Raw genomic sequence first — 13,607 nt, forward strand, 5'->3', positions numbered from 1 at the left:
CCACAGCCTTGAGATTCTTGTGCAATCTTGGTTTGAGCAGGGACTATTGATAACACCTTAATGACTTATTTCTTTGTGGTCCAGGGAGTTTCTGTGATTACTTAGTAACCATCAAAGAAAGATACTCCCTAACATTTGGGAGCTAGGGAGCCAGGTTTACTATTTTTCTATTTTTATTGTCTTATCTCTGTTTTCTTGGGATGGGTAGGAGCCTGACTTTGGGCCTTTCAGTGTCCTTGGGGTTTATGGGAGCCTACAGATTTCTCGGAGCCAGACTTTGGGCCTTTCCCTTATCTTACCCTGCCTACATCCATCTGCCCCTAACTCATATCTTTATCAATATGAGTAAACAGATCCTCTGCAGAAAAATACAAACTGCAATAAAAGAGCTATGTGGACATTTTATAATTGAAAAGTACAAAACAAAACCACCCCCACTAGTTGGGCTTAGTAACAGTTTGAAGTTATCAGAGAATATAGTCAGACTGATCAGAAGAAAACTATCCAATGTGAAGAACAGAGAGAAAATTGAATAAAATTAAGAAAAGAGGGAACTAGGTGACATTTTCAAATGGCCTGACATACATGGAAAATGAGAATCCAAGACAGAAAAAATGAGAATCGATCAAAATATTTCAAAAGATATAACGGCCAAATCATTTCCCAAATTTTTAGAGAAAGTATCAAATTTAAGAACAAAAAGCTCAGCAAAGGGCACCTGGGTGGCCCAGTAGGTTAAGTGTCTGACTTTGGCTCAACTCAGGTCATGATCTCAGGTTCCAGGAATCCACCCCCATGTCACGCTCCCTGCTTACCAGAGAGTCTGCTTCTCCCTCTCCCTCTGTCCCCCCTCCTCCTGCTTGTGCTCTCTCTCTGTGTCAAACAAATAAATAAAAGCTTTTTAAAAAAAATTCTTGCAAACCCCAAAAGGTATAAATTCAAGGGGAGTCACACCTTGGGTTATTATCAATCTCCTTAAAAAAGTCAATTAAACGAGAAAAGAAAAATCTTTTTAAACCTGCCAGAGAGAAAACAGAACCATGCAGGAAGGCTAAGTAAGACACAAAGAAGGAATGACTTCTCAGAATCTATGAAGACCAGATGACAATGAAGCAATATCTTAACATACTAAAAGAGAACTGTCATTCCAGAATACAATATATCCAGTCAGCGTATCCTTCAGAAACACGGGGAAAAAAAAAAAAAACAGATTTTCAGATAAACAAAAAAGGAATTCATCACTTGCAGACCTATATTTAAGAAAAGCTCGGAGGGGCACCAGGGTGGCTCAGTCGGTTGAACATCTAACTCTTTTATTTCATCTGGGGCCATGATCTCAGGGTTGTAGGATCGGGCTCCACATCATGCTCCCTCCTTTAGCGTGGACTCTACTGGGGGTTCGCTCTCTCTCTCCCTGCCCACACTTCCCCCTGTTTGGGCTCTTTCTTTCTAAATAAGTAAGTAAATTAAATCTTAAAAAAAGAAAAAGGTTTCTCTAATAGAACACAAGCAGCAATAACCATAAAAGAAACTGATAAACAGGCCTTCATCAAAACAAAAACATTCCACTCCTCAAAAGTTATTAATAAAACAGAAAGGCATGGGCAGCCCGGGTGGCTCAGCAATTTAGCTCCACCTTCAGCCCAGCCTGGTCCTGGGAACCCGGGATCGAGTCCCATGTCAGGCTCCCTGCATGGAGCCGGCTTCTCCCTCTGCCTGTGTCTTTGCCTCTCTCTCTCTCATGAATAAATAAAATCTTAAAAAAAAAAAAAAAAAAAAAAAACACAGAAAGGCATGCCACTGACTCAAAGAAAATGTGTGCAATTTCTACATCTGGCAAAGAACAAGAATCTTGAATATACAAAACTCGTACAATGCAGTAAGACAAAAACCCCAATGTAAGAAAAAAAGAGAGGGGTCAAATACTTAAGTATTTCACAAAGAAGATACAAGAAGAGTAAAGAAGCACATTCCTAGTTGGAATGTAATCAGGTACCTTCACTATACAGATGAGAAAAATTAATCTTAAAGCAGTTTGCCCAAAGCAATAGCTAGGAAGAAGAAAACAAGGATTTATGAAAAGCAATGCAACAATATAGTCTGATCAGGTTTACAACCTCCTCTTCTAAAGTTTTTTTTGTAAAGATATTATTTATTTGAGAGAGACAGAGTGCACAAGCAGGGGGAGAAGCAGGCAGAGGGAGAGGGAGAAACAGGCTCCCCGGGTAGAAGGGCTTTGGGACCAAGACCTAAGCAAGACATGGGGCACCCTGTGTGGCTCAGTGGATGAGCCTCTGCCTTCAGCTCAGGGCATGATCCTGAGACTCTGCTGGGATCGAGTCCCACATCCAGCTCCCCGCAGGGAACCTGCTTCTCTATCTCTCTGCCCCTCTCTGTATCTCTTATGAATAAATAAAATTAAAAAAAAAAAAAACTATACAACACGTAACTGACTGAAGCACCCAGGCACCCCACCCCAATTAAATTTCATAAATGTCCTCTGTACCATGTACATTACATGACTTATTTTATCCAGTGCTCAACAAACAACCTCATGTGAAGCAAATATTCTTTATTACCATTTTAAAAATCAGGAAACTGAGGGGCCCCTGGGTGGCTCAGTCAGTCAGGCGTTCGACTCTTAATTTCAGCTCAGGTCATGGTCTCAGGGTCAGGATATGGAGTCTCACCGCCAGCCCTGTGCTCGGTGGGAGGTCGGCTTGAGTCTGTCTGTGTGTGTGTGTGTGTGTGTGTGCGCGCGCGCGCGCGTGTGTGTCTCCCTGCCACAGGCTCCGATTAACTAATTAAAACATTAAAGATCACATAACTGAGACCTTAAGAAATGAATTCACTTCCCTAAAATATTGCTCTTTAGCACATTTCAAAACCGGGATTGGATCTCAAATCTGAATGCTATCAGAGCCCATGCTCACAATCCCTACCCTATCCAGGCCACCGCAGCATCTTCTACAAAGTACTCGGGCACCTGAGTCAACACTTGACTATTCTGTGTATGGGATTCCCAGTACAGATTCTAAGACACCGAAGCCTGATAAACACCAGCATGCTTGAGCTGCAATTTTGAAAGGGATATTGACTACCAAGCAAGGCTGAACTTATGACCCATAAGCTACCCCTCTGTACTGGAAGCTTTTAGTTATAAGACATAACGTAAAAACTGAATATGTATTTGATGACCTAACAGTATCACTTGGCATCTTTTAAAATGACTCCACCCCAATATCTATTATCACAATGCCCAGAGGGATGCCTGGGTGGCTCAGTGGTTGACCTGCCTTCAGCTCAGGTCATGATCCCAGGGTCCTGGGATGGAGTCCTGCATCAGGATCCCTGCAGGGACCCTGCTTCTCCCTTAGCCTGCCTGCCTGCCCCTGCCTCTCTCGTAAATAAATAAATAAATAAATAAATACATTCATTCATTCATTCATTCATTCATTCATTTTTTTAAAAAAAGAATGCCTGGGGAGAGGGATCCATCCTCAGTGTTGTTTCAAAAAAATTCCCCACATACATCCACTGTGCACCACAGTCTGGGAACCACTGAGCTATAGCATTCCCTTCCAGTTTGCACTAACCCACCCCCACCCCCCTATAAAGTACTTGAGCACAGAATCCATTCTAGATACTCCTAACTCCCCAGACCAGGAATTTCCCCTTTACGTGAAGATAAACCAGGGCACCTAAGTGGCTGAGTCAGTTCGGCATCTGACTTCAGCTCAGTTCATGATTCCAGAGTCCTAGGATAGAGCCCGGAATGTGGCTCCCTGCTCAGAAGGCAATTTGCTTCTCCCTCTGCCCCTCCCCCTCCACTCATGCTCTGTTTCTCGCTTTCTCTCTCAAATAATAAAAATGTTTTTAAAAAAATAATGAAAGAGATCTAAACCAAACAAGCCTCTCCTTCTGTAACTTGCTTTGTGGGTTCAAACTCCTCTAACAACAGAAAATTAAACTTGTACCTGATGGCTCTTCTTACCTCTTCCCTAGCAAACTAGAACACTGACAAATTGCCTCTACAGATTAACTTTTCCCAAAATGCACAGGTCCAACTCAAGTTGATATCGTAAGTAAAAGAAAAAAGGAAGGAAAAATATATTTAAAAGAAAGATTTTAGGGGAGCCTGGCTGGTTTGGTTGGTAGAGCAGGCAAATCTTGATCTCAGGGGATCCCTGGGTGGCGCAGCGGTTTGGCGCCTGCCTTTGGCCCAGGGCGGGATCCTGGAGACCCGGGATCGAATCCCACATCAGGCTCCCGGTGCATGGAGCCTGCTTCTCCCTCTGCCTGTGTCTCTGCCTCTCTCTCTCTCTATCATAAATAAATTTAAAAAATTAAAAAAAAAAAATCTTGATCTCAGAATCACTGAATATCTGGAATTCATTATTGTCCAGCCTACACATTAAGCAATGCAGAGTGTCTACACTGACACAAAAGTAGCTTTGAATAAAAATAAAGTTCTGTCCAAGAACTATGGACTTCACAGCATATGGCTGAGAGGCTAACAAACTTTTTATCAACTGCCTTTCCACAGTCTAGGGAGTCCATTCAGAGGAGGTAGAGGGGGGTCTGGTGGACCTGTCCCTTCTCACAGTCAATATTCTCCAGAATTTTTTTTAAAACTCCAGCTGTTTCTACAAAGAGCTGCAGTCTTTACTCAGGAGAAGTTAGCAAGCTAGCTGTGCACCCTGCACAGGCCCCTTCTACTTCCTTCTCAGAGTCTGTAATAAAGAACACCTACCTGATGTCCTGACTGCCAATCTTAAAATACAGCCAAGGAGGAGACAGATCTAGAAAGCAGTAGAATGGCCAAGAGAAGAGACTCTTAAAAGATAGGAAGGAGAAGGGTCCACTCAGAAAAACTGTGAGATCTAAATGATATAGATACAAAAAGCATGCCTTTTTCTCCACAATGCAGAATTCTAAAAATGCAACTACATCACCTAATTAAAAAAAAAAAAAAAACACCAAAGTAAGTAAAAACATTTCCCTACATCTCCCTGAGATGCACTACATAAATATTAGTAGTAGATTCTCCGTATTTGAGGTAAAGTCACTGTGATCATGAATTAGTGAATTCTAATTGCTCCTAGGGAAAATAGGTTTCATGCCAGCCTTTAATAACATTTTTATCAACTGATCAATATACATATAACTTCAGGTGTTTCTGTTTAAAGACACTGTATATAGTATCCATTGCTGACTCATTAATATTTGACTCACACCAAAAGCACAGTAAGTAACTCCTATCTGAACCCAGCTTACCTAACACAGGCATTTTCTACATAATATGTACCATATTTACTCCAGAAGGCACATCACAGCCTTCCTGTACTCAGGAACACTAAACAGCATTTTAGCATTCTGTGTGGGGCCGTTTATAACAGTAAAATCACCAAAAAAAAGCACAAAAGTACAGAAAACAGGCACTAAAATATGAATAGCCCGTGAAAAGAACACTTGTTTACAGTATGGCAGTTGAAACCAGAAGGCAGTGTGTCACCTTGCTTGACCCCAGCTGAGAATATGTACATAAGGTGACTCAAAACTTTAATGACTATGTGCATGCCGACAAATGATGCGAAGGAGTTTCACGTATTGATTTTGGGGTCATACATAAACTTTAGCAAGTAGGCAAATCTGCAAACAGAATCTATGAACAATGAGGATTTATTATATATAAATTCTTGCAAGACAGATCGACAATAAATGATACAAAGCTCTCTCTCTCTCTCTCTCTCTGTGTGTGTGACTATCATAAATAAATAAAGAGAAAAATATTTAAAAAAAAAATGATACAAAGAAACTAGGATGTTTGCAGTGAGTCCACTCATCTTAGAAGTTCAAAGATTTGTATTTCCCTGAACCCACGTGATGTGGAGCATTTTTTTCATCTGTCACACCAGTCAGAATGACTAGAATTAACAAGACAGGAAACAACAAATGTTGGTGAAGATGCAGAGAAAGGGGAACCCTTTAACACTGTTGGTGGGAATGAAAGCTGGTGCAGTCACTCTGATAAACCTTTTGGAGGTTCCTCAAAAAGTTAAAAAGAACTACCCTATGACTCAGCAATTGCACTACTAGGTATTTACCCCAAAGATACAAATATGGTGATCTAAAGGAGCACCTGCACACCAGTGTTTATAGCAGCAATGCCCACAATAGCCAAACTATGGAAAAGCACAGAGATGTCCATCAACAGATGAATGGATAAAGAAGATATGGTATATATATACAATAGAATATTACTCAGCCATCAGAAATGATGATGGCCTACCATTTACATATAGACATGGATAGAACTGGGCAGCCCGGGTGGCTCAGCGGTTTAGCGCTACCTTCAGTCCAGGGTGTGGTGATCCTGGAGACCTGGGATTGAGTCCCATGTCAGGCTCCCTGCATGGAGCCTGCTTCTCCTTCTCCCTCTGCCTGTGTTTCTGCACCTGCCTCTCTCTCTCCCTCTCCCTCCTTCCTTCCTTCCCTCCCTCCCTCCCTCCCTGTGTCTCTCATGAATAAATAAATAAAATCTTAAAAAAAAAAAAAAAAAGACATGGATGGAACTGGAGGGTACTATTATGCTGAGCAAAATAAGCCAATCAGAGACAATTATCATATGGTTTCACTCATATATGGAATTTAAGAAACAGCACAGAGAATCATAGGGAAAGAGAGGAAAAACCCAATGGGAAGTCATCAGAAAGGGAGATACCATGAGAGACTGTTAACTCTGGGAAACAAGCTGAGGGTTGCTGCAGGGGAGGTGGGTGAAGGGATGGGGTAACTGGGTCAGGGGCATTAAGGTGGGCACATTATGTGATGAGCACTGGGTTGTATACACAAGTGATGAACTACTGAATACTAAATCTGAAACTACTGATGTACTGTATGTTGACTAATTGAGTTTGAATTAATAAAAAAGAAAACACTTCCATCATCATGAAAGAAAGGGTGGGGGGAGGGGGGAGAAGTTCAAAGAAAACAAGTACTCTCTCTATCCAAACAATTAAGATGAGATTTTAGCCAAAATAAAATGTATGGTCCAAATGACCCAATTCTGCAAAGAAGTCTGTCTGTACCAACGAACCAGAAGCAGAGAACAGCAACCATGAACTCAAAAGCTGACAGTTCTGACTTTACCTGGAATTCAGAGCAAAGCAATCATTAAGGTCCAAAATAAGAACTACCACAGTTCCTCAAACAGGAGACTTCGTCAGGAAACCCAGGGCTAGTCAAGCTTGAAATCTTAAGGAAACAGCTCTGTGCCATATGTGTTATTTAATACAAGAAAATCTGTATCACAGGATAAAACCATCCTCATTACTGAGAATGCCATCCTGTGTGCTCTAGTACTATAGTCCTCTAACATTCAGGCTCGCTTCCACTCAAGCCTGAAGCCAGGTCAGGTTGGCAAAGTTGAGATCCATTTTACTAGGATGGGGCTGGGGATCATCCTCTGTCTTCAATCTGGGCTCGTCATACCTGAAGCTATCATCTTCCCCCCAAATGGCCCTAACATCGTGTGCTCTGAGCTGGGAAAGTAACCAATGAGATTTGAAGCAGGGCATTTCCTGCTTTTTCTGTGTCCTGGACAAGAACAAAGCAAGAAATTAGCCACTGGTCCCACTGTAGAGGTGAAAGCAACCCATCCTGAGACTATGACCCATGACTGGCAGTGACATTCTAAAATGAGCAAGTACTGGGATGCCTGGGTGGCTCAGTGATTGAGTGCCTGCCTTCAGCTCAAGGCGTGGTCCTGGAGACCCAGGATTGAGTCCCACGTCAGGATCCCCTGGGGGAAGCCTGATTCTCCCTCTGTCTATACCTCTGCCTCTCTCTGTGTCTCTCATAATAAATAAAATCTTTTTTAAAAAATAAAGTAAGTATAATGTTCAAAACATCACTACAGTGAGGAATCTGTGTTCTTCATGCCAGTCTGTTGACTTTACAAAAAGGCAGCCTGTGTTATTGCAAAATCCCTTAATTTGGTTAAAAAAAAAATTTTTGAAGTCCTAGAGATTTGAGGAACTTAAATAGATCACCATGGGTTGTTTCAACAGACCACCAACCAGAACCACCAATCCAAACAAAACGTTATAGTTCATAAAAACTCTTCTTCATTTAGTACTCAAATTTAACAGAGAAATGATCAAGTGGGAATGTAAAATGATGCAGCCACTGTGAAAGAGAGTATGGCAGTTCCTCAAAAATATATCTCATTATCCAGCAATTCCACTTTTGCAAATGTACCCAAAAGAACTGTAAGAACCTGAAGAGGTATTTGTGCACCCACATGTTGTTCACAGCAACATTATTCACAATTGCCAAAAACTGGAGACAAATCGCCCAACGCCCACTGACAGGTGAATGGGTAAACAAAACATGGTACCATCCATACAGTGGAATAGTATTCAACTTTAAAAAGGAGTTACAGGGACCCCTGGGTGGCTCAGCAGTTCAGTGTCTGCCTTTGGGTCAGATCATGATCCCAGGATCCTGGGATCGAGTCCCACATCGGGCTCCCCACAAGGAGTCTGCTTCTCCCTCTGCCTATGTCTCTGCCTCTGTGTGTGTGTGTGTGTGTGTGTGTGTGTGTGTGTCTGTCTGTCTGTCTGTCTCATGAACAAATAAATAAAATCTTTAAAAATAAAAACAGGGCAGCCCCAGTGGCGCAGCGGTTTAGCGCTGCCTGCAGCCCAGGGTGTGATCCTGGGGACCCAGGATCGAGTCCCACGTCAGGCTCCCTGCATGGAGCCTGCTTCTCCCTCTGCCTGTGTCTCTGCCTCTCTCTCTCGCTCTCTCTGAATAAATAAATAAAATAAATAAATAATAAATAAATAAATAAATAAATAAATAAACAAAATCTTTAAAAAAATAAAAAACAAAAAACAAAGCTCAAAAGCCAGGTGTAGTTTTACCAATGCTGTGCTAAGGTAAACAAATGACAAGTCATTTTTATATAGGGTACATCCCATGATATCCTTGAATATTACAGATCCCAACTAGGAATTTAGCAGCTTCTTCCAGTGAGGACACACAACCTCCCAGAACCAGGGATTAGGAGGTAGTGCCTGAGTATAAGGCACAAATGTTCAGAGAGGCCTCTCAGAACTTTGTGGTGCCAGCTTCTGCCTGAAGGAATCAGCCCACCTGTGATGAAAAAGTGTCCTATTTCTTTACCTAGCAAGATTCTAGACACAAGAAAATGCCTGAGGAAATCTGTCTTTCCCACATTTCTGCAATTTCAGGTTCCGCCCATGGTTTAACCCAAACAATTATTTATAAGGGGACAATTCTTTGAGGCTAATCAAGCTAGCAAATTAACACCTTTGGGAGATGTTTACATTCAGGTAAGCTGATACGTCAGATCAGATCAGATTTCCCAAAAGCCTCAGTGGGTTAGAGGAAGAAAAACAGGTGAACTAACTCACCCAGGGCAGCAAAGAGCTTTCTTGGACTGAACCATCACCTCAAACCTGGCTCCCATGTTTAACCTTTTCACAGTAGAGTCCTAGCAAAATTTCCTATTTATTTATGAAAGCTAAGCATGATCTAGCTAATTCATAAAGAAATCTGACTATGCTCCTTAGTAGTATAAGAGACTACAATAGAATAACAAACAGGAGGAGGAGCACAGCAAGGAAGGCGCCTTCACTGGAGCATATAGGCAGTGCTACCATTTCCACATCACAATAGAGGAACTGAAGGTACCCATCACAGCCTACACAGACAGAGAAACCCTCGAGAGTCACACAATTCCAATATTACTAAGGCTCTGCTCAGAGTAAGATGTGGAGAAGACATCTTGCATTTTTCCAAGAAAAGTATTCACAAGAAACAGAAGCTCCAGACATGTAGCAACTAGGTAAAAGAAGCAATTATTTTACACTTAAATTGTTTGGTTTTAACTTTCCATACGGATTTTTTTTTTTTTAATAAAAATTGCATCTATTGGGGCCCCTGGCTGGCTCAGTTAGAAAAGCATGTGACTCTTGATCTCGGTGTCATAAACTTGAGTCCATACTGGGTGTAAAGATCACTAAAAATAAATAAATAAACTTGAAATATATATATATATATATTTAAGGTGTACAACATCAAATTTTGATATAGATATACATTGGAAAAGGAGTACTACAGTCAAGCTGATTAACATATCCATCACTTTACATGTTATCCTTTTGAGTGTATGGTGGAAACACTTATGATAGAACTCTCTTAGCAAATTTCAAGTATACAATACAGTTAAAACGAAGTGTTTTTTTGTTTTTAAACCAAACAGCCCAAAGCAAAGAGATATCCAGGATCGAGTTTGTACAAGAGCCCTTCAGCTGTTCTCACTGGTATGTCTGTGGAAAGTCCCTGGTCAAGACACCTGAAATCCTCACTACCTTCCTAACACATAAGACCAGCGTAAACTATGGGAAAATTTTATGGCATTTCTCAATACAAAAACACTGAACACATCAAACTGGGTCTTGTCCTTAAAACTACTATAATGCACACTAAAGAAGATAATCGTGAGTAAAATAGTAACCTGAAGGGAAAGCAATATAAAGTAGAACATAGGTAATCTCCAAACTTACTAAAAACAATGTAACATTTGAAGTTTCATCCCAAACATCAACTATTTTCTTTAATACTAGTAAAAAAAAAAAAAAAAAAAAAAAAAAAAAACACAAGGGCACCTGGCTGGTTCAGTGGATTAAGCAACCATCTTCCACTCCAAGCTCCAGTCATGGTCTCAGGGTCCTGGGATGGAGCCCCACATTGGGCTCCCTGCTCTCCCTCTCCCTCTGCCACTACCCTCCCTCAAGCATGTTCAAGCATGAGCTCTCTCTAATAAATAAATAAACCCTTTTTATTTTATTTATTTATTCATTCATTCATTCATTCATTCATTCATTCGAGACACAGAAAGAGAGGCAGAGACACAGGCAGAGGGAGAAGCAGACTCCTTGTAGGCAGCCTGATGTGGGACTCAATCCCAGATCCCAGGACTCCGGGATCACTCCCTGAGCCGAAGGCAGATGCTTAACTGCTGAGCTGCCCCGGTGTCCCAATAAATAAAATCTTAAAAAAAAAAAAAAAAAAAAGTAACTACAGAACTGGTGAATATGTTTGCAATGGACTCTATATTTTTCCTTAACAATTATATTAAACATAGTTAAGTAGTTCATTTAAATAGTACATTTTTCCCTTTTCTCAAATACAATCTTTTAGATTCAACGTTATACACCCAATTTCACAGAAGGTCACTTATAAAATACAATTTTGATGTACATGAAAGTTTTAATGAACAACAACACAATTTCCACACATACAACTATGAGATTCATGCATGAAAACTCTGGAAATTTGATACACCTAGATCAATTTAATACTTACTTTTTAATTAGATTCCATTACCAATAGAATACTTTGAAAAGCCTGTGCCTAAATGCGATCAAAGGCAGCCTGGACCTGATCTCATAGAAAACTTTCATTGTGTATCGGTAAAGTTCACTTAAAGGAAAAAAAATTAATTCACCCGATATAAAATAAGCTTCTCTGGTAAGGTTTAAATGATTCTAGGAACACCTGGATGGCTCAGATGGTTATATGTCAGACTCCTGATTATGGCTTAGGCCATGATCTCCCGGTCATGAGACCAACCCTGGGTTGGGCTCCACGCTGGGCATGGATTCTCCCTCTCCCTCTGTCCCTCCCACCCCTGCCCTTAAAAAATTAAATAAACAAAAGTTAAGATTCTATTTACAAAATGTTTAATTCATGAACTTTTCCAAAATGTTTCAGCTGCTTCTGGGGAGATATACATGCTGATACTAAATGACACTTACCTTCCGATAAATCATATGGCACATGGCAACTCTTAACCTCATGCCAGCACACTGAACATGATAAAAGTATAAGTGGTGCAGTATGGCGAGAACAAGTGTGCAGGCGGTCAGCACCGTGGCATAGCCGTAGGCTTCGTGCAGAGCCACAGAATCATTAGGGTCCTGGTTTTCAAAATACTTAATAATTTTCCCCAAAAATATGGGCTGGATTACTCTGGTCCCTTCCTAAAGAGAAGAGAGAAAAGCTGTAATTAGAAATACAGGTCATACCAGTTTTTCTTAACACAGCTTTGTTTTTATTACTAGTGTGTTAAAAAGGCATTTTAACAAAGTGCTATGTTCACCACTAATCTCAAAGAAAAACAGAACTACTCTCTTATGTACAATAAGAGATAATAGTTTAACCGTAAGCCAAAATTCTAAGTGCAAAAGCAATAAAGTTTTAGTACATTGTGCTTGGGTACACTGTGGATGCTCAACAAATATTATAGCCTGTGTTTAGAATACATTTGGCAAGTATCAGAGAAGTCTTGGCCTAAGATGAATAAGGAAAAGAAGTGGCAAAAGACAGGTAAAGCATGTGCTTACAGGTGGGCAGCCCCAGCTCACAGCCTACCCATTTCATCTACACTGTCAATGTCCCAGCACAAAGCCAAGTCAAGAATGATTTGCTTATGAGAAGCAAGCTCTTGCAACTCCCTTCTGCATTAAAACAGCCTTGGTAAACTGAGATTGCACAGACACAGATCAAATCAAGAACCCACCACTTTTTCCCAACCCAAAACTCCACATATCAGCAGATCAGAAGAATGAAGTGCTGTCTCCAAATTCTCTTAAAGGAAAAGGACCAGGTTCAAGAGGTTCCCAGGCTCTCAGTGGTAGTGTTGCCTTCGTATGTCTCTACCCGTAGAAGCTGAGTACTAGGTCTTAGAGTCAAAAATTTAAAACAGAAGGCAAGCTAAAAATAATGCCATCAATGGTTCACCATCAGCTGTATTATTACAGGCATCGGTTTTGAAGAATTTTAACAATCATCTATATCCCAAAGCAAAAAAATTGAAGTCCTACACCAATGTGTTAGGAAGCACTGGGGCTTACCTCTTGAATAAGACTTAGGGAAAGAAATTTTTTACCCTAAAACTAATGGCAAAGAATTGGCAAAGCTTACCCCTCCCTGCCAGATGGCCACTCTACTCCACAAATTACTTCTACCCTTGTAAGGCACCTTCCTCTGGCATCAAGGAATACCAAACAGTCCATGCAAATCCATGTCACCAAAAGCAAACACACAGGCCCTCTGCATCACTTCATCTAATGTCAAAAGTTTGGAGATCTTCCAAGAACTTGACTTTGAAACAAACATTTCCTCTTGGGTAATCTCTCCTTATTAACACAGATATGGCAAACAACCAACAGATTGGCTCTGATACCTCTGTTCTGTCTCTCCCAAGTGAAGAATCCATAACACAAAAGGGCAAGGGAGAGATGCCTGGGTGGCTCAGTGGTTGAGGACCTTCGGCTCAGGGCGTGATCCCAGAATGCTAGCATCAAGTTCCACATCACGCTAACTCCAAGGACCCTGCTTCTCCCACTGCCTGTGTCTCTGCCTCTCTGTGTCTCTCATGAATAAAGTTTTAAAAGGGAGGGAGGCACCAAGGGAACCCAAAAAAACCAAACCTGAAACACAACTAAAATGCATTTTCTTCTAAACCAACTGTGCCCCTTCTGGATATTTTATAGAAAGATGTTGCCATC

General features: G+C 41.0%; 1 protein-coding gene across 1 annotated transcript in view; it reads right to left on the reverse strand.

The window, feature by feature from the left end:
- ABCC4 (ATP binding cassette subfamily C member 4) overlaps positions 1–13,607 on the reverse strand; it is a 245,850-nt gene that overhangs the window by 180,712 nt on the left and 51,531 nt on the right. The window contains 1 exon segment of the mRNA NM_001197174.1: positions 11,853–12,077. Within this exon segment, the coding sequence (NP_001184103.1) occupies positions 11,853–12,077 (225 nt within the window).

This window comes from Canis lupus, chromosome 22 (genome assembly GCF_011100685.1).
Source record: "Canis lupus familiaris isolate Mischka breed German Shepherd chromosome 22, alternate assembly UU_Cfam_GSD_1.0, whole genome shotgun sequence".
In the NCBI taxonomy this organism is placed as follows: domain Eukaryota; kingdom Metazoa; phylum Chordata; class Mammalia; order Carnivora; family Canidae; genus Canis; species Canis lupus.